Source organism: Apium graveolens, chromosome 9, assembly GCF_009905375.1.
Source record: "Apium graveolens cultivar Ventura chromosome 9, ASM990537v1, whole genome shotgun sequence".
NCBI lineage: Eukaryota > Viridiplantae > Streptophyta > Magnoliopsida > Apiales > Apiaceae > Apium > Apium graveolens.
In genome coordinates this window covers 191,107,165-191,122,379 of record NC_133655.1, presented here as the reverse complement: position 1 = coordinate 191,122,379, position 15,215 = coordinate 191,107,165, and the positions used below count along the sequence as shown (strand labels likewise).

The following is a 15,215-nucleotide window of genomic DNA, read 5'->3' as shown; positions in this document are numbered from 1 at the left end:
TGTGAAAGAAACGAAGGTGCATGGTATTGATGAAAGAGGAGAGCTCTCTCTCTTAGGTCTTCTCTCTCTTCTATGTTTGTAATGATTGTTTTGTTTTTTTTCTGTCTACAGTATTTTTGCAATTAAGATGCAACTGTTAAATATATTTGCAATTATTTCTAATTTCTGTAATTAATTTTACAAATTTTTTATTTTTGGTATATTTATGAAAAAATCCCTAGATTTTATGATAATCTAGTTTTCTTTTTAAAAAAATTACTTAACTGGTAAGTGAAAACGCAAGGAAGCGACAGGTGTAAACCAGTACAAAAACGTGTCACCTTCTCACCAAGCTATACATGCACGATACATCACACTCTGTATCATCACTGCCCCATTTTCCACAAAGCTAAGCTCACATCAATGGCGAAATCATCTTCATCTTCATCAGAATCAAACGGCTTCAACGAACAAGAAACACCCCCTCAAAAACCACCTCCACAAGCCTCACTCACCACCCTACTGAAGCTAGAATCTCAGCTCACCTACTCTCTGTTCTCCTCTCTCGATTCCCTCGCTGGTGGGATTTTACGCAAAGTTGCGAGGGGCCTACTTGGAGCTGCGTATGTGTGTTTTGTGCTGTTTGTGGTGATGATTGTGGCTGTTATTTTGGGAGTTGGGTTAGTGGGATTGTGGGTTGAAGAGCCTGTTTCGGTTAAGGAAAAAGTGTTGTTTGATTACTCTCAAGTTAATCCGAGCGCCACGTTAGCGCTCGGAGATTATAAGGGTGGTTTGAATGACAAGGTGACGAGGGAAGTGCCTGTTGGACAGACTTATTATGTGGACTTGGTTCTTGTTATGCCTGAGTCTGATTATAATTTGCAAGTTGGCATGTTTCAGGTATTTTATTTTGTTTGTTCCTTTTTTAATTTATTAATTTTGGGTTGCTAATGTTGCCAATTTAGGATTTTAAAAATATCAATGGTAGGAGGGTTTAAATGGTATTGTGTTCTTTTTTTAGTTAGTTTTCTTCTTAATTTATTTTCGGTTTGTTAATGGTGCCAAATTAGGATTTGAATATTATCAATTATCAATGGTAGGAGGGTTAATACTTGCCCAAATTACACGGTGTTAAGTTATACCAGTTCCTTTTTTTAGCTTAATTCGATTATTTACTTTTGAAAAAATTTCATTAGAGGGGGATTTTTATGTGTGTGTGTGATTTTGAATTTGTATGTTTCTACATTTCTCTAAAAGTTTACTGATTTTGCCGAATGGGGGAGAAATGTGTATTTCTTCTCAAAATGCGGTGGGAATTAATTGATGAATGTTACTAATCATACTTGTTAGCTGTCAAATTCATAAAATGTAACTATTAGAATTTCATGACTCACATTATTAATTTGTTCAAATGCAGAGAAATATTTGGACTGCTGGAATTATTGTTTTTAAGTTTTGATTACACTTGCATAGGACATTGCATGCTCAGCTGACGTTTAAATGTTAGAAGTAGCATATTAGTATAGTCAACATCCTAATGCTTTAATTATTAGATGTAGCTTCACCATTCCTAATATACAACTAATAATTTCACTTTTGGAAGTATTATCTTTAGCCTTGAATTAGTCTAATTTACAGAAAGGCGGAAGTAATATTGAAAAGTTGCAGGTTTTGTTGCTGAAGTAATGTCATACTCATCGGTGTTTGTTATTTTTATTATTAGAAATGATTCCTTACAGATTTTTACAATACTAATCTAATATCTTCTTTATATTGTTTTGAATCAGTTGGTTGCAGAAGTCATGTCGAGTAATGGACATGTGATAGATAGATCTAGTCAACCATGTATGTTGCGATTTAGAAGTCTTCCGGTACGCCTTGTTAGAACATGCTTATTTAGTGTGCCCTTAATACTAGGTTTAAGATTTGAAACTCAAAAGATAACAATTCCGATTTTAAGGCACAAGGAAGGATATCAAAGAACAGAAGCCATCAAAATAACTGTAATTCCGCGGGCTGGAACGCTGTTTCTTCCACAACTGTATGATGCTGAAATAATTATGAATTCAGAACTTCCATGGAAAAAAGAACTGGTTCATAGTTGGAAATGGACATTATATGTTTGGACATCAGTGTACATCTACATTATGCTTCTCATAGTTCTTGGTTGTTGGTTTAGGCCACTCATGTTTCCCGTGATAACAGCGAGTTATAGTTGTGAAGAAAAGGACCACGATAACAGTGCCGAAGTGCGAAGGGAACAACCTCTGTTGACTAAAGAAGCTAGAGAAGTTTCAGAAACGTTGAAAAAGTGGAAAGAGAGTAGAAACAAGAGGAAAGAACTGCTTTTGCATGGAGTTGCTCCAGAGACAGAGGGGTCATCTGCCTCGAGCATTAGTGTAACCAGAGATGACAGCTCAACCACTGCTGAAGATGCTGGAGACTTGGAATTTGTGGGCTTCGATGACTAACAGAAATTCGCAGGTAATGACCACTCTATTTTGTATGCTTTTGATTGGTCAAACTTGTAATCCTTTTCTTGTTGTTTCTTATATGGATCAAGAGACACTGGACTGCAAATCTAGCAGTATGTGTGAAGGAACCTTCCTCTAAGGCCCGAGACTCCCTTGATAGCTCTATAGATACTAAAATGATACCGTGATCAAGAGCTTCCTTTTGATTTCCGGGTGATTTACCTATATGTTCTTTAAGACCTCCGAGAATGTATTAAACAGTTTGATGTCATTGCACATGGTACAAAACACCATTGTTTTCAAGAATCTTTTAGTGTTGTGTACGTAAGTTGGTCCTTGTATATCAGGGAGCCTCTTTTCTTCACCATTCAAGTATACCAATTAAGGGTCTATTTCAGTCTGTTATCACCAGAGCGCATAAAAAGATTATTTACTTTCTTATATTTCAGGTGCAAAGAATCGATGAACATGAACAATAGGATTTTGGAATTCAGAGCCCTCATAGGCTGCAAGAGAAACGGCTACCGAAGATTATTTCCCTGGACTCGGGCTGTCTGCGGGTCTAAGGATGTTTCATTACTTTACCAGCTAAAATAGATCTCTAGTTATTCCGTTTCTCATGTTTTCTCACAGCTTGAGGAAATCTGTATGTGCTGGTAGCAAAAAGGACAATTTTCTTATGTTGCAACATTGTGTAATTTTTACTGTTCCCAGTTATGTGGATAAGGAATTGATGCATATATTGATTGATGAATGATTTGTTAACAAGTTAAAATGTTGCAACTTTCATCTGACTGGTTGGTTGAAGTTAAAGTCGGATTTTTCAAAATAGATTGCCGACTCAATTGGAGAAATAACTTGTTATAAATAAGAACAATGGTGATTTGATTCTGACCCAGGGCACTATTTTTAAAATGTCTTGGCTAAAAGCATCAACACTATAGCTATTGGCCTTCATACTTGAGATATTAGAAGGACTCAACTGCTGCGGACATGGCCAGACTCAACTGCTGCAGAAGTCTCTACCTTCTTTTCATAATTAATACACCTTCAGAAACTGTTACTAATATGTAAACAGGCGGTCTCCTGAGTTCCAAAGAGCAATGTAAATCCAGCGCAATGGTAAGACATGTATACTGACCACAATCGATGCCCGACTAAAAGTGAGAGGTAGACCACGTATAGTGACCAGAGTCGATGCCCGACTAGAAGTGCCCATTTTGTCCGGCTCTAGTTGACCCTTGCCGGTCTCTATTTGATAAGCTTGTCTTGGCGATGTACATTTTCAAACACTTCAGCTGCGGATAAGAAAAGCACCTGCAGCTCTGCTCTTCGACTACTTTATTATTACAGTATTCATCATTTGATGAAGTAGATGGATGCAAGAAGAATGGATCGATGTCCCAACTTAGATGGAACAAAATGCCTTCAAATGCCCAAGATAAAGACCGACAAGCTAGTGTTGATTGAATTTAAAGTACAAAATACTTTGGTTCTTCGCATGCATTCATTGCTCCATTCCATTCTTATCATCCTTTAGAATTCAAACCCTTTATTTGAAAAGGATTGCTACATTCACTACTCACCATACACATTTTCCTATACTAATAAATTTTAACTCACTCGGTTTTATTCTAATCTTCCCTGTAACCTCCGTTGTTTTCCACCAACCAAACATAACATAGGTTTCTAATTCTCTATCTTAATTTACATCGTTAAAGAAACTAGACCAATAACACAATATGCGAATCAAATAGTAAGAACTTTTTGGACATTCAAATCATCGTGATAATAAATTAGATCGCAGAACATAACTTTAATCTGCATAACCAAAAAGGTAGGTTCTGTTAAATTTTGTTTATCGGGTCTAGAGGATCTATAACCCCATTAAGTCAATAACTATTACGGATCTTGAAACGGCTTTGTACATAAAAGTACGAATTTTAACGTCGTATACCTCGCCTATTTTACCGAATTAAAAGCAAACAAGTACTTTCAATTACGTATAGGCTAATACAACCGCAAAAATCTTAGCATGCTAACGGATTCAATAATATGATGAAACAAATTTAGGTCAATGTCTGACTGAACGCGAAATCCCTTAAGGAAATGAATAATGATTGTTGAGCCAACATCAAAAAACATTAATAGCTATCGTTTTAAAGTATCCCATGTACCCACAAAATAAAAGCAGATACTAGGGTAATACGCTGAGTTAAATATACTTAATATTTGGTAAAAGCCCGCCCCTCTTTGCCACCTCCTTTATGAGTAGGACAAACAAAATATGCTTGTGTTATTCTCAATGGACTAATAATGAGATTTACAGAAGGGGGGTTGAATGTAAATCTCAAAACTTTTTCAAGTTTTGAATAGTTTCTAAGGCTAAGTGTTTTAGTGAGCAAATGTGTGTGAATGGCTTGAAGCTAATACAGACAGATATATATTCAAACACAAATGTAAAGAACACAAAGAACTTAAAAACTTCTATGGCGGATTTGTTGTTCCACCAGAGATGTGTTATTTCAGAAAATCTGTGATTCAAAGAATTAAATCACAGCTGCTTCCTAGTACAAACTAGATGATTTTCTCTCTGGATTTTTCTAAACAGCTCTGGAAAAATTCACATCTAATTACTAGCTGCTACTTGGTTTATATATCACCAAGTTTACAAGTGAAGACAAAACTGTAAAATACAATTAAAAAGGCTCTTCACATGTTTCTTCTTCATTTCTCTATCCAATGCAATTTAGGCTTAGCTGTTAATCTTTGAATACTTCCTTGTTTGTACCAGAATGGAAATGCTGCATATTCTTGATTCCTCCTAGAGGCTTCCACATTCCAGTTTGTCTCTGTCAACCCATGTGCCTCTGTCAGCTTATGAATTGTCACTATCAACTGCTAATGAACTAAGCATCCGTTGAAGTTTTCATCCGTTGATGCCTTATCCGTTGAAACTTTATCCGTTGATGCATTAGCAGTTGAAGTCTTTATCCGTTGAAGCACTTATCCGTTGATGGATATTATCCGTTGAAGCTTTAGAGACATCCGTTGAAGCTTTGTTTCTTATCCGTTGAAGGTCTTCAATATCAGTTGATACTTCTTCACTTATACAAAATTACAAGACATGAAATATTTACAATTAGCCCTCCTATTTGCATATCCACTAGTAGTCAACATGACTGATAATTTCCTACAACATCTAAGAATTATAACTTGAATCCAGAGAATGAAATGTGCTACAATACTAAACTTATTGCTAAGTAAAGCTACTCCTTCAACGGATAGCCAAGATGGTCTTATCCGTTGAGGCTACAAACACTAGATTTCTACTTAAGTGTTTTGTTTAACTTATCATCAAACTAATACACATATTCCTAACAATCTCCCCCTATTTATGTCTACTAGAACTGTAGGCATAAATTTGGGTTTAGCTTGATGATAACAAAATACTTGACAAATATATTAACTGTAATAAAGCAAAAATTCAAAAGTGCTGCAAAAATGTGTATGCTGAGATGGAATTGAAGAATTACATTGTTTCCAAGGGTGCTCCTTTAGCCTGAGCAGATTAATTTCTTTTCCTTTGATCCCTTATTTTCTTTCCTAGCCTCCTGTCATTCTCCTCTATTTGAAGTTGAAGTTTTCTGTAGAACTCAGCTTCATCTTCTTCATTGATGTCCAACTTAGATTGCATATCCTTGAGAGTTTCATTACTGGAAATCTTGAGCTGATCTTCAAGTCTGAAAAATCTTCTGACTCCTTTGTTGTCTCTGAACTCCATCAACCAATGAGGTGATTTGTGAACTGTAATTCCTCTTTCTTGAATGAGTAATGTTCTATGCAAGGCATTGGGCTCCCACCAAGTTTTCCTTATGTTGGCAATCTTGTTGAGAATCTCAGTCTTGGTAGTCCTGGTAAAGCCAGAATCCCTTTGTATGGAAGAGTAGACTCTAACCAAGGTAGAGTAGCCTTCATTCAGAATCCTGTAGAGAGGCCAAGTTCTTTCCCCACTTCCTTTGTATTTGAATACTAGTCTTTCTGGTAGCTGTTTGTAGGCAGCTATTCCCCCTACTTCCTCCAGCTCATCCAGATAGAGTTCAATGTCTGAAAATTCTTTTATGTCACAAATGTGAACATAATCATCCTTAGAGGCTTGTGGCTTAGGCTTAGGCTTTTGAGTGAATTTGATTGAGGTTTTAGGAGGTGTTGATTTGATTCTTCTTTTCTGCTTCTTTGATGGTGGAGAAGAGGTTAAGAAGGTGGGAAATTTGATGGTGTCCCAATCAATTGGTTCCTCCTTAAGAATGATTGTTTCACCATGAATGTTTATGAAGGGGTCAGGCACAATGGGTTCAGGGATAGAAGGTAGTGGTTTAGATTTTGATTGGGTTTCTTCAGTCTCATCTACCATCTTTCTCTTTGTATTGGCCTTCTTTCTGTTCCCTTTCTGCCATTTCTCTCTTTCCTTACTTCTTTCTTCCATATCATTACCAACCATGTCCCACATACCTTCATCTTCACTTTTGTCTTCAATTTCTTTCTTTTCTTCAGCTTGACTTGACTTTAGCTGTTTTTCAAGCTTTGCTTGTGCTCTTTTGTCAGCCTTTAGCTTTTTGGCTTCTTCCTTCAACCTTCTGGTTTCTTCTCTCTTGGCTATTGAGAATTTGGGATGTCCTTGCATCACACAGATGTTCTTTCCCTCTCTAAAGATAATAGCCATGTTCATCCTTTCAACCACATCCATGGTCTCTTTGTGCTTTATGATACTCCCACCCAAAACCTTGTCTTCATCAAGCTTTGGAAGAGGAAAGTCTATTTCTTTCAACTGAGCAAGGCTTAGAGGGTTCTTTGTAGAGTCCTTGTTGGATCTGTTGTTGGGCTTGAGAACCATAGGTTTCAGATTCTTGGAAGAAGTCTCTCCAACCTTATTCCTCCTTACTGGCTTGAGCTCCATAATAATTGGTTCCACCTTTGTGCTATGCTTCACAAATTGTGATTTAGAAGTTGTAGAACCAAAAATTTGTTGCATCTTTTCATCAATTTTCCTCCTTTGCTCTTTGACTTGCAATTCAGCTACTGCTATCTGGATTAGATCAATTCCATCAAGCTTTCCTTTGATTTGAATAGTTGGAGAAGTGGTGATGGCAGGAACTAGCACTTGAGATATTTGAACTGTTGTTGATGGCTCTCCTTCCCCTTCCCCTTTATTCTCCCCCTTTTTGTTATCAGCAAGGGTAGGGGTCAAGCCTTGTGCTTTTGCCAGCTGCATTAGTAGATTTGTCTGAGTTTGTTGATTCTGAAAAATGGTGACCATAGAGTCTTCAATGATCTGAACTCTGTCTTCCAACCTGGCCAGCCTCTTGTCAGCATCAGATGCTTTCCTCAGTCTCCCCAACAAATCTTGCATAGTACCATAAGGCATGACTGAATCCATCTTCTCAGCATTATATGATTTCAGATCAGCAATGTCCTGCTTGAGTTCATCCACACTTAGATTCTGTTTGAAATGCTGCAACAGCAAGAGATGCAGAGAGTCCAGATGAGCTTGAAGAATTGCCTTGGTACCAGCATCTGTAGTCTCCTGAAGGGCTTTCTGAATAGTCATTACTTGCCTGACCAAAGTTACACCAAACTCTCCTGGTGTAGATGCCTTTGCCCATGCCCAATCAGGTAGATCTGGAACAGAACTTGGGCCTGCTTCTCCCCCTAAGTTCATGCTCTCATCCAAAGAATTAGAGTCATCATCATTAGAATTTACTCCAAATTCTTCAGATGGCTCACCAGCTTGAGAAGGCAGCCTGTTAACAGCAGCTTTGTCTCTGAGAAGAGATTCTGAAGTGTGTACAATGTTTAAAGTCTGTTCTGCCTCCACATTGCCCTGAGCAGCCAACAATTGATAGGCTGGAACAGGGTGAGTAAAAGTGTCAGCATCCAAGGAAATGTTATCAATTACAGCTTTGTAATGTTGTTGAAATTGTCTTCCCTTGTCTGCATCATCCACAATCATTGACTCACTAGCAATGGCTGGATCCACCCTTATAGCTTTTGTACCTGCCTTTCTCTCATTTTCTCTATTTTTTTGCATCAGGGGTTCCCCCTGGCTCACACACACCCTCACACCCTCACCCTCACCTTCTAAGGTGGCACTCCCCTCACTCACTTTTGCCATGCTGGAAGAAATAGCATGCATATGGTGACTCTCAACCTCTCCTTTTGCCTGGGAGCAACCCAGCCTCTCACTCAAATTATCACTCCCTTCCCTCAAACCTAAAAGTGATTGTACAGTAACCATGTCCTCTACAGTTGGAATTGTTTCTGTTATATGTGTAGAGACCATCAACGGATAGGGAGTATCCGTTGAAGTGGAAACTGATGGTATCAAAGGATAACTGCTGTTAAGCTTATCCGTCGAAAAACAACCACTTGTCAACGGATGAGAGATATCCGTTGAAGAAGGAAAAGATGTAGATATTGAAAGTGACATAATTGTTGAATCTGTGTGAATTGATTTTAAATGAGGTGACACAGATTCTTCAACTATATCTGAAAGAATTGGCTGATGATCCAACAAATCATCTAAAAGATGATGATCATCAGGTTTTGAGTGGGGCTCATCCCTGAGTTTTAATGAGGGAGAATCAGGAATTGATGTGAATATCATATCCTCATCCAGAGAGGGTGATGAAGAGTTTGATGATTGATGTGTTTCTATTATGAGAGAATGGGGCTGTGACTCCACATTTGTTGGAGTCACAACAAGCTGAATTTGAGAAGGCGAAGATACAGGTGGATGTATCTGTGCTGTGTGTGCCCCCTGTGTGGAAACTAGGGTCTTGGCCTTCTTCTTCCTTGAAAAGGCTTTGATTGGTGAATGTGTGGCCTCAGTGTCCCTCCCTCTTTTGTTCTGTGTCCCTGGTTGGGGACTATTTTCAATAGCTGTATCCTCTTGGGAGGATGCAACTAGGGATGTGTTTGACTCCTTTTAAACCACCACAGTCTTTTGAGAGACTGTGGCTTGGCTGGCTGGGGTACTACTCACCTCTCCCACCTTATCCTGGGGGGCTTTTTGATGTTCACCCCTCCCCTCACCACTCACACCCTGTTCACTCCCTTCAGGGTTTATGGTAGTTGTTACAACTGTTGTCTTTTGAGAAACAATAAAGGTGGTTTTCTTTGACTTGTGTTTTGAAATTGTAGTTTTGGTGGCTTTGGTAGGAACCTGTTTGGACAAAGACACAGATTTTATTGCCACACTGGAAGGCAAAGAAACAATGGGGTTGGAAACAGTAGGAGTTATAGAAGTGTTTACCTCACTTACCTGTGGTGCATTCATGATTGGCAAATATACCAATGGCACCTGGCTGTTGAGGTTGATTCTCAAAAGGTCTGCAAGGACCCTTTTCTCTTATGCCCAGCATTTGAGTTTATTGTTCTCATTAGATATAACCAATCCTTCAGCAACATGGTTAGCCAATAACATAAAGAATCTAGCATAGTATATGTTATGTGGTCTATTAGCTTTGTTACCTAATCTGGAACCTAATTCTAGCATAACATAGTTGCTAAAATTAAAGTACCTATCATAAACTAGCATATAGAGCATATTAACAAGAGATGAAGTTATGGCATCAAAATTGTTAATCTTCCCAGAGAAGACCTTGATAAAGGCATCTCCAAGAAAACTCCATTCTTTCCTAAGGCCCTTCCTTCTAATACTACCTAAACTAGTAGAATCAAAAGCATAGCCTATGGAATCTAACATAGCAGATACATTTTTATCAGTGTGTGGTGTCATGGCATTATTCTCAGGCAACTTAAAGCAAGACTGTATATCATCACAGTTAATGCAATAATCCTTACCTTTGAGAGAGAAGGCAATAGTCATATCTGTGGAGTTGAACTCTGCAGTTGTCCAAATCTCCTCAATCACCTCACAGTAGATGGTTGGGGCTTCCAGCATTGCATAGCTTAGTTTGCAGTTTTTGATGAAGTCCATCATCTTGTGATAATCAGAATGGGCTTCATTCTTTTCAACCAAGGCTACGAAATTATTCTTTTCATAAACAAATCCAGATTGAGACATAATTTTGACTACTGGTGCCATTGTTGTGAGTAGAGGTTGCAGAGAAAAACTTGAGAATTTTGGGAGAGAAGGAGAATAAAAATTACAAGAAAGTGTAAAGTGAAAATAAGAATTCAATGGGCTTTTATACTTTCTTGAATTAAAACGTAAATAAAATGATTAAATGATACTTTTAAACAAATTACAGCCGTTTAAGAATAAAGAAAACTATAGAAATTCTGAAAACTGCCTTTAATTCAAATACATACAACAGTGTATATCTGTATCAACGGTTAAGTAAAAGAATCAACGGCTGTGACTCACTTAAAGTAACTGATGTGACACTTCAACGGATAAGGTAAATAGTTATCCGTTGATGATCAACACTATTTTATCCGTTGAGGGATAAAATTACCAGAAATGTATTTGTCTTTCAACAGATAATGAACATCCGTTGATAGAACAATTTTGGCTTTCAACGGATAGGGAATATTCGTTGATAGGATAAGTCTTACTTAAAGCCAACTTTGTTCTTGCAGCAAATTCATTTCAGGCTTCAAGGCAGATTATATAGAGGACATAAATTTATGAATAATTAAGCATACCTAGCTCACTTACTAATCTTGTGAATGTTGATTCATCAAGTGGCTTGGTAAATATGTCTGCAATCTGCTTTTCACTTGGAACAAAATGAAGCTCCACTATACCTTTCATCACATGTTCCCTAATAAAGTGGTACTTGATGTCAATGTGCTTGGTTCTTGAGTGCTGCACTGGATTTTCAGTAATGGCAATGACACTTGTGTTGTCACAGAATATAGGAATTTTGTCAACAGTTAGTCCATAGTCAGATAGTTGATTCCTCATCCATAGTATCTGTGCACAGCAACTACCAGCAGCAATGTACTCAGCTTTAGCTGTTGATGTAGAAACAGAATTTTGCTTCTTGCTGAACCATGACACAAGCTTGTTCCCTAGAAATTGACAGGTGCCAGTTGTGCTTTTCCTGTCTATCTTGCAGCCTGCATAATCTGCATCTGAGTAGCCAATTAGATCAAAACCAGACTCTCTGGGGTACCAAATTCCTAGATTTGGAGTCCCTTTGAGATATCTGAAGATTCTTTTAATAGCCACTAAGTGAGATTCTTTAGGGTCAGCTTGTAATCTAGCACAGAGACATGTAGAAAACATTATATCAGGTCTACTAGCAGTTAAATATAAAAGTGCGCCAACCATGCCTCTATAACTTGAAATGTCCACAGACTTTTCAGCCTTGTTTAATTCAAGCTTGGTGGCAGTGGCCATGGGAGTTTTTGCAGATGAACAGTCGATTAAGTCAAACTTCTTTAAAAGATCATAAATATATTTAGTTTGACTAATGAAAATTCCACCACTAACTTGTTTAACTTGTAAACCAAGAAAATAAGTTAGCTCTCCCATCATGCTCATTTCATATTTACTTTGCATTAACTTAGCAAACTTTTTACAAAGCTTATCATCTGTAGATCCAAATATAATATCATCTACATAAATTTGAACAAGTATTGTACAGCCATTAACATTTCTAAAGAAAAGAGTTTTGTCAACAGTAGCTCTTGTCAAGTGATTATCTAGAAGAAATTTTGACAAAGTCTCATACCAGGCTCTAGGTGTGGCGCCCTCCAAACCCGGGTCAGAAGTTTGGGGTCCACACACACCTTAATTATAACCTGCTTATAACAATAATAAAGATAATAATAATATATGCAATGACCCTACTTACCAACCACCACGGACCGCAACAGGTTAAAGTATGCACACAAGCCAAACACACTAATATATTACAAACCGTTCAAATCCCAACTATTTCAAACTCAAACTGAGTATTAAACATTATTACAAACTTTTACAAACTTAAATTATTCCAAAAGAAGCCTACTAGCTCAGCTTTCTCAATCTGAACCCCTAGCTCTCGCGCTGGACTGGGGATCCTCTTTACCAACTGGTTCCTTTTTAACTGGAAAGAATATAAACAACATCGCACAAATGAGCTAACTAGCTCAGCAAGTTACAATGACAAAACTGAGAATAATGATCATCAGGTGAATATGGTTATGATATCAAGTGAACAATGGATTATGATTTAGAATTGGATATTATACTTTTAATTTAAAAACCAAGGTTAGGCTGCTGATCAGTCACGCACTAACCCCGAGCAAGGTACACATCATTGCTCTAACTACTGGATCCAAGGCACACATTGGCCTAACTTGACCATTATATGGTCTGACCACGAATCTGGTCCACAATTTTATAAAAACAATCCAATTCTAACATAATAACAGAATATGCAATAATAAACAATAACCGAAATCATTAACAACAATAAATGTTTAACAATGAAAGGGTTTCAATCCTTGTAAGGATCAATAAGACAATTTAAAAGCTTGGATGCTGGGTAATGAAAGAATTGGATAACAAAGGAATCAACATTTCAGGGTTTCAAAGATTTAGGCTTTCAAAGCATAGGATACAATGAGTGAATGTACAAGTAATTCAGTTCAGTGTTTGGGATTTTGTTTGCATGTATTTGTAGAGTAGTATCGTAGATTTGTGGTTCTTGTTTGGGTATACAATAATCAATGGATTAGAAAGAATATGATTCATGGCTCAAGGACAATAACTGAAATCAGGATTTAGGTTTCTGTGCTTCAAAGCACTTGTAATATCACAAGATTATCAAGTACTACAATATCTCGAGAAAGTTCAGAACACTTGCCTGGTATTAGCTTACTACACTGCACTCGCTTCCAATCACAACCGTTTTACTCCTCAACTACCTGTTTCCCTTTCCTACATCTTGCCTCTTCTGCTCACATATCATAAGCATCTATCAATAATTTACTCATGGAATTCTATTCAACAAATACTTCTATCTACCCTTCGTTTTACCCAAATCCGATTAACGGATTGAAAGTTATGCAATAATCAAGTAAACACCGAATATATAGACCGATAGTCAATTAACAAGTCACATATAGCACATAATACATCACGTAATCAATGATATATTATTTATAAAGAAGTCTCGGGTCATAAATAGGCTTTCTGGTATTTAAAATGATTTTTAAAATATTTTTCGGAATTAAAACGGGTCGTTGAATCAATTTCGGGTTAATAAACAGGGTTCGGTTGACCCATTCTGACTCCGAAATAATTTTAGAATAATTATCGAGCCTTGGAAATAATTTAGAATAATATTTTAAAGTTGGAAACTATTTTTCAGAATTTTTAAATCATTTTTAAATAATTAAATCTAATTAAATATCTAATTAAAATCAATTAATAATTAATTAAATTTATTTGTGAATTAAAAATAATTTTCAGAATTAAAATAATAATTTTTAGAATTTTCAAAAATTAAAAACGAATTTTTATAATAAAAATAAATAGGAAATATGATTTTTAAACATTTTATAACAGGAATCCTAAATTTGCAAAGTCTGGAAACTTCAGGGACCTAACTGTATCGTCCCCAAAAGTCCAGTGACCAAACTGCAATTTTACACCCCGTCGCCGGAAAACAGCCGGGTTCGCCGGAGAACACGATTCCGACCTCCTCACCTTACCACAAGCTCCAGATCACATCTACAAATTACCAGGAATACAATCATGCAATCAAAACAACCTAACAATCCCTGAGTTGGCCGGAATTTGGCCGTGAAGTTTTCCAGTTTCCGGCGAACATCGGAAAACTTCAAAACACAACTCCCTTCTCTACAGACCTCGTTGGTTCATGAAACTTATACAACTAGATTGCAAATTTCACAGAGAACACAACCCACTATAACACAACATCAATCTATCACAGAATAAGAAACCCCCAAATTTCAATTAAGAACATTCATACGGGTTATAAACCCTAATTTTGAAATTCGAAAATTAAACCCACTTTTGAGCATGTTATTGAACTCCAAATCAGACGTATGACATATGAAAATCATCAGGAAAACAAGCTCTACAACATGCAATCATCACATCATACAAACAATCATCCAAACAAAAATTCATATTTTTAATAAAATAATTTCAAAAGTAAATAAATTTTTAGAAAAATAACCTTGATTTCTGCAGTGAAACAAAGCTCAGAATCTGATAGAACACCTCAAATCCTTCGTTTTGGTTACTCAAGCTTTGAAAACAGAGATCGGTAACGCCTTCGTTTTGTTGTTTGATTCTTAGAACAGTTTATGTAATTAGGACTTTTCTCTGAAAATTATATAATTATCTGTCTACAAATGATTTTGATACGAAATAAAATACGGTAAAAGGCTATTTATAATTACGGAAAATTAGTATCCCGTTGGATCATTCCGGATATAAAACGGTATGTTTATTTGTAAAAACTGATCCAAACGGTATCGGTTTTCGGGATAATTATCCAAATTAGTACAATTTGTACTGCGGTCTTGGTCTCAGTACCTGGTTACACGTATTACGAAGTGATAATTGTGATAGTTTAATAAAAAGCTCCCGTTTATCGAAAATACGGGTTTTATTGATTTACCGAAACGAATATTGTATCGAAAATGTTGCGCCGGGACCCGCGCAGGACAAACCGTACGCCGGATCGAAAAAGTCGAAACATGGAATATGCTCGGAATATTACAATTGGGTTAGGAAGGAGTTCTCGAAAGAGTTTCGGGTTCCAAAAACGT

At 36.9% G+C, this 15,215-nt stretch overlaps 1 protein-coding gene across 1 annotated transcript; it reads left to right on the top strand.

The window, feature by feature from the left end:
* The first annotated feature begins 298 nt into the window (after nt 1–298).
* Nucleotides 299–3,193, top strand: LOC141682679 (seipin-1). Its single transcript, XM_074487379.1, has 3 exons — nt 299–879; nt 1,767–2,463; nt 2,903–3,193. The coding sequence occupies exons 1-2, from the start codon at nt 403–405 to the stop codon at nt 2,448–2,450; spliced, it is 1,161 nt and encodes a 386-aa protein (XP_074343480.1). The 5' UTR covers nt 299–402; the 3' UTR covers nt 2,451–2,463; nt 2,903–3,193.
* Nucleotides 3,194–15,215: the final 12,022 nt, after the last annotated feature.

Coding starts and splice junctions, on each gene's coding strand:
- LOC141682679 (XM_074487379.1), top strand. CDS start 403: ATGGCGAAATCATCTTCATCTTCATCAGAATCAAACGGCTTCAACGAA. Junction 880..1,766: donor TGCAAGTTGGCATGTTTCAG/GTATTTTATTTT, acceptor GTTTTGAATCAG/TTGGTTGCAGAAGTCATGTC.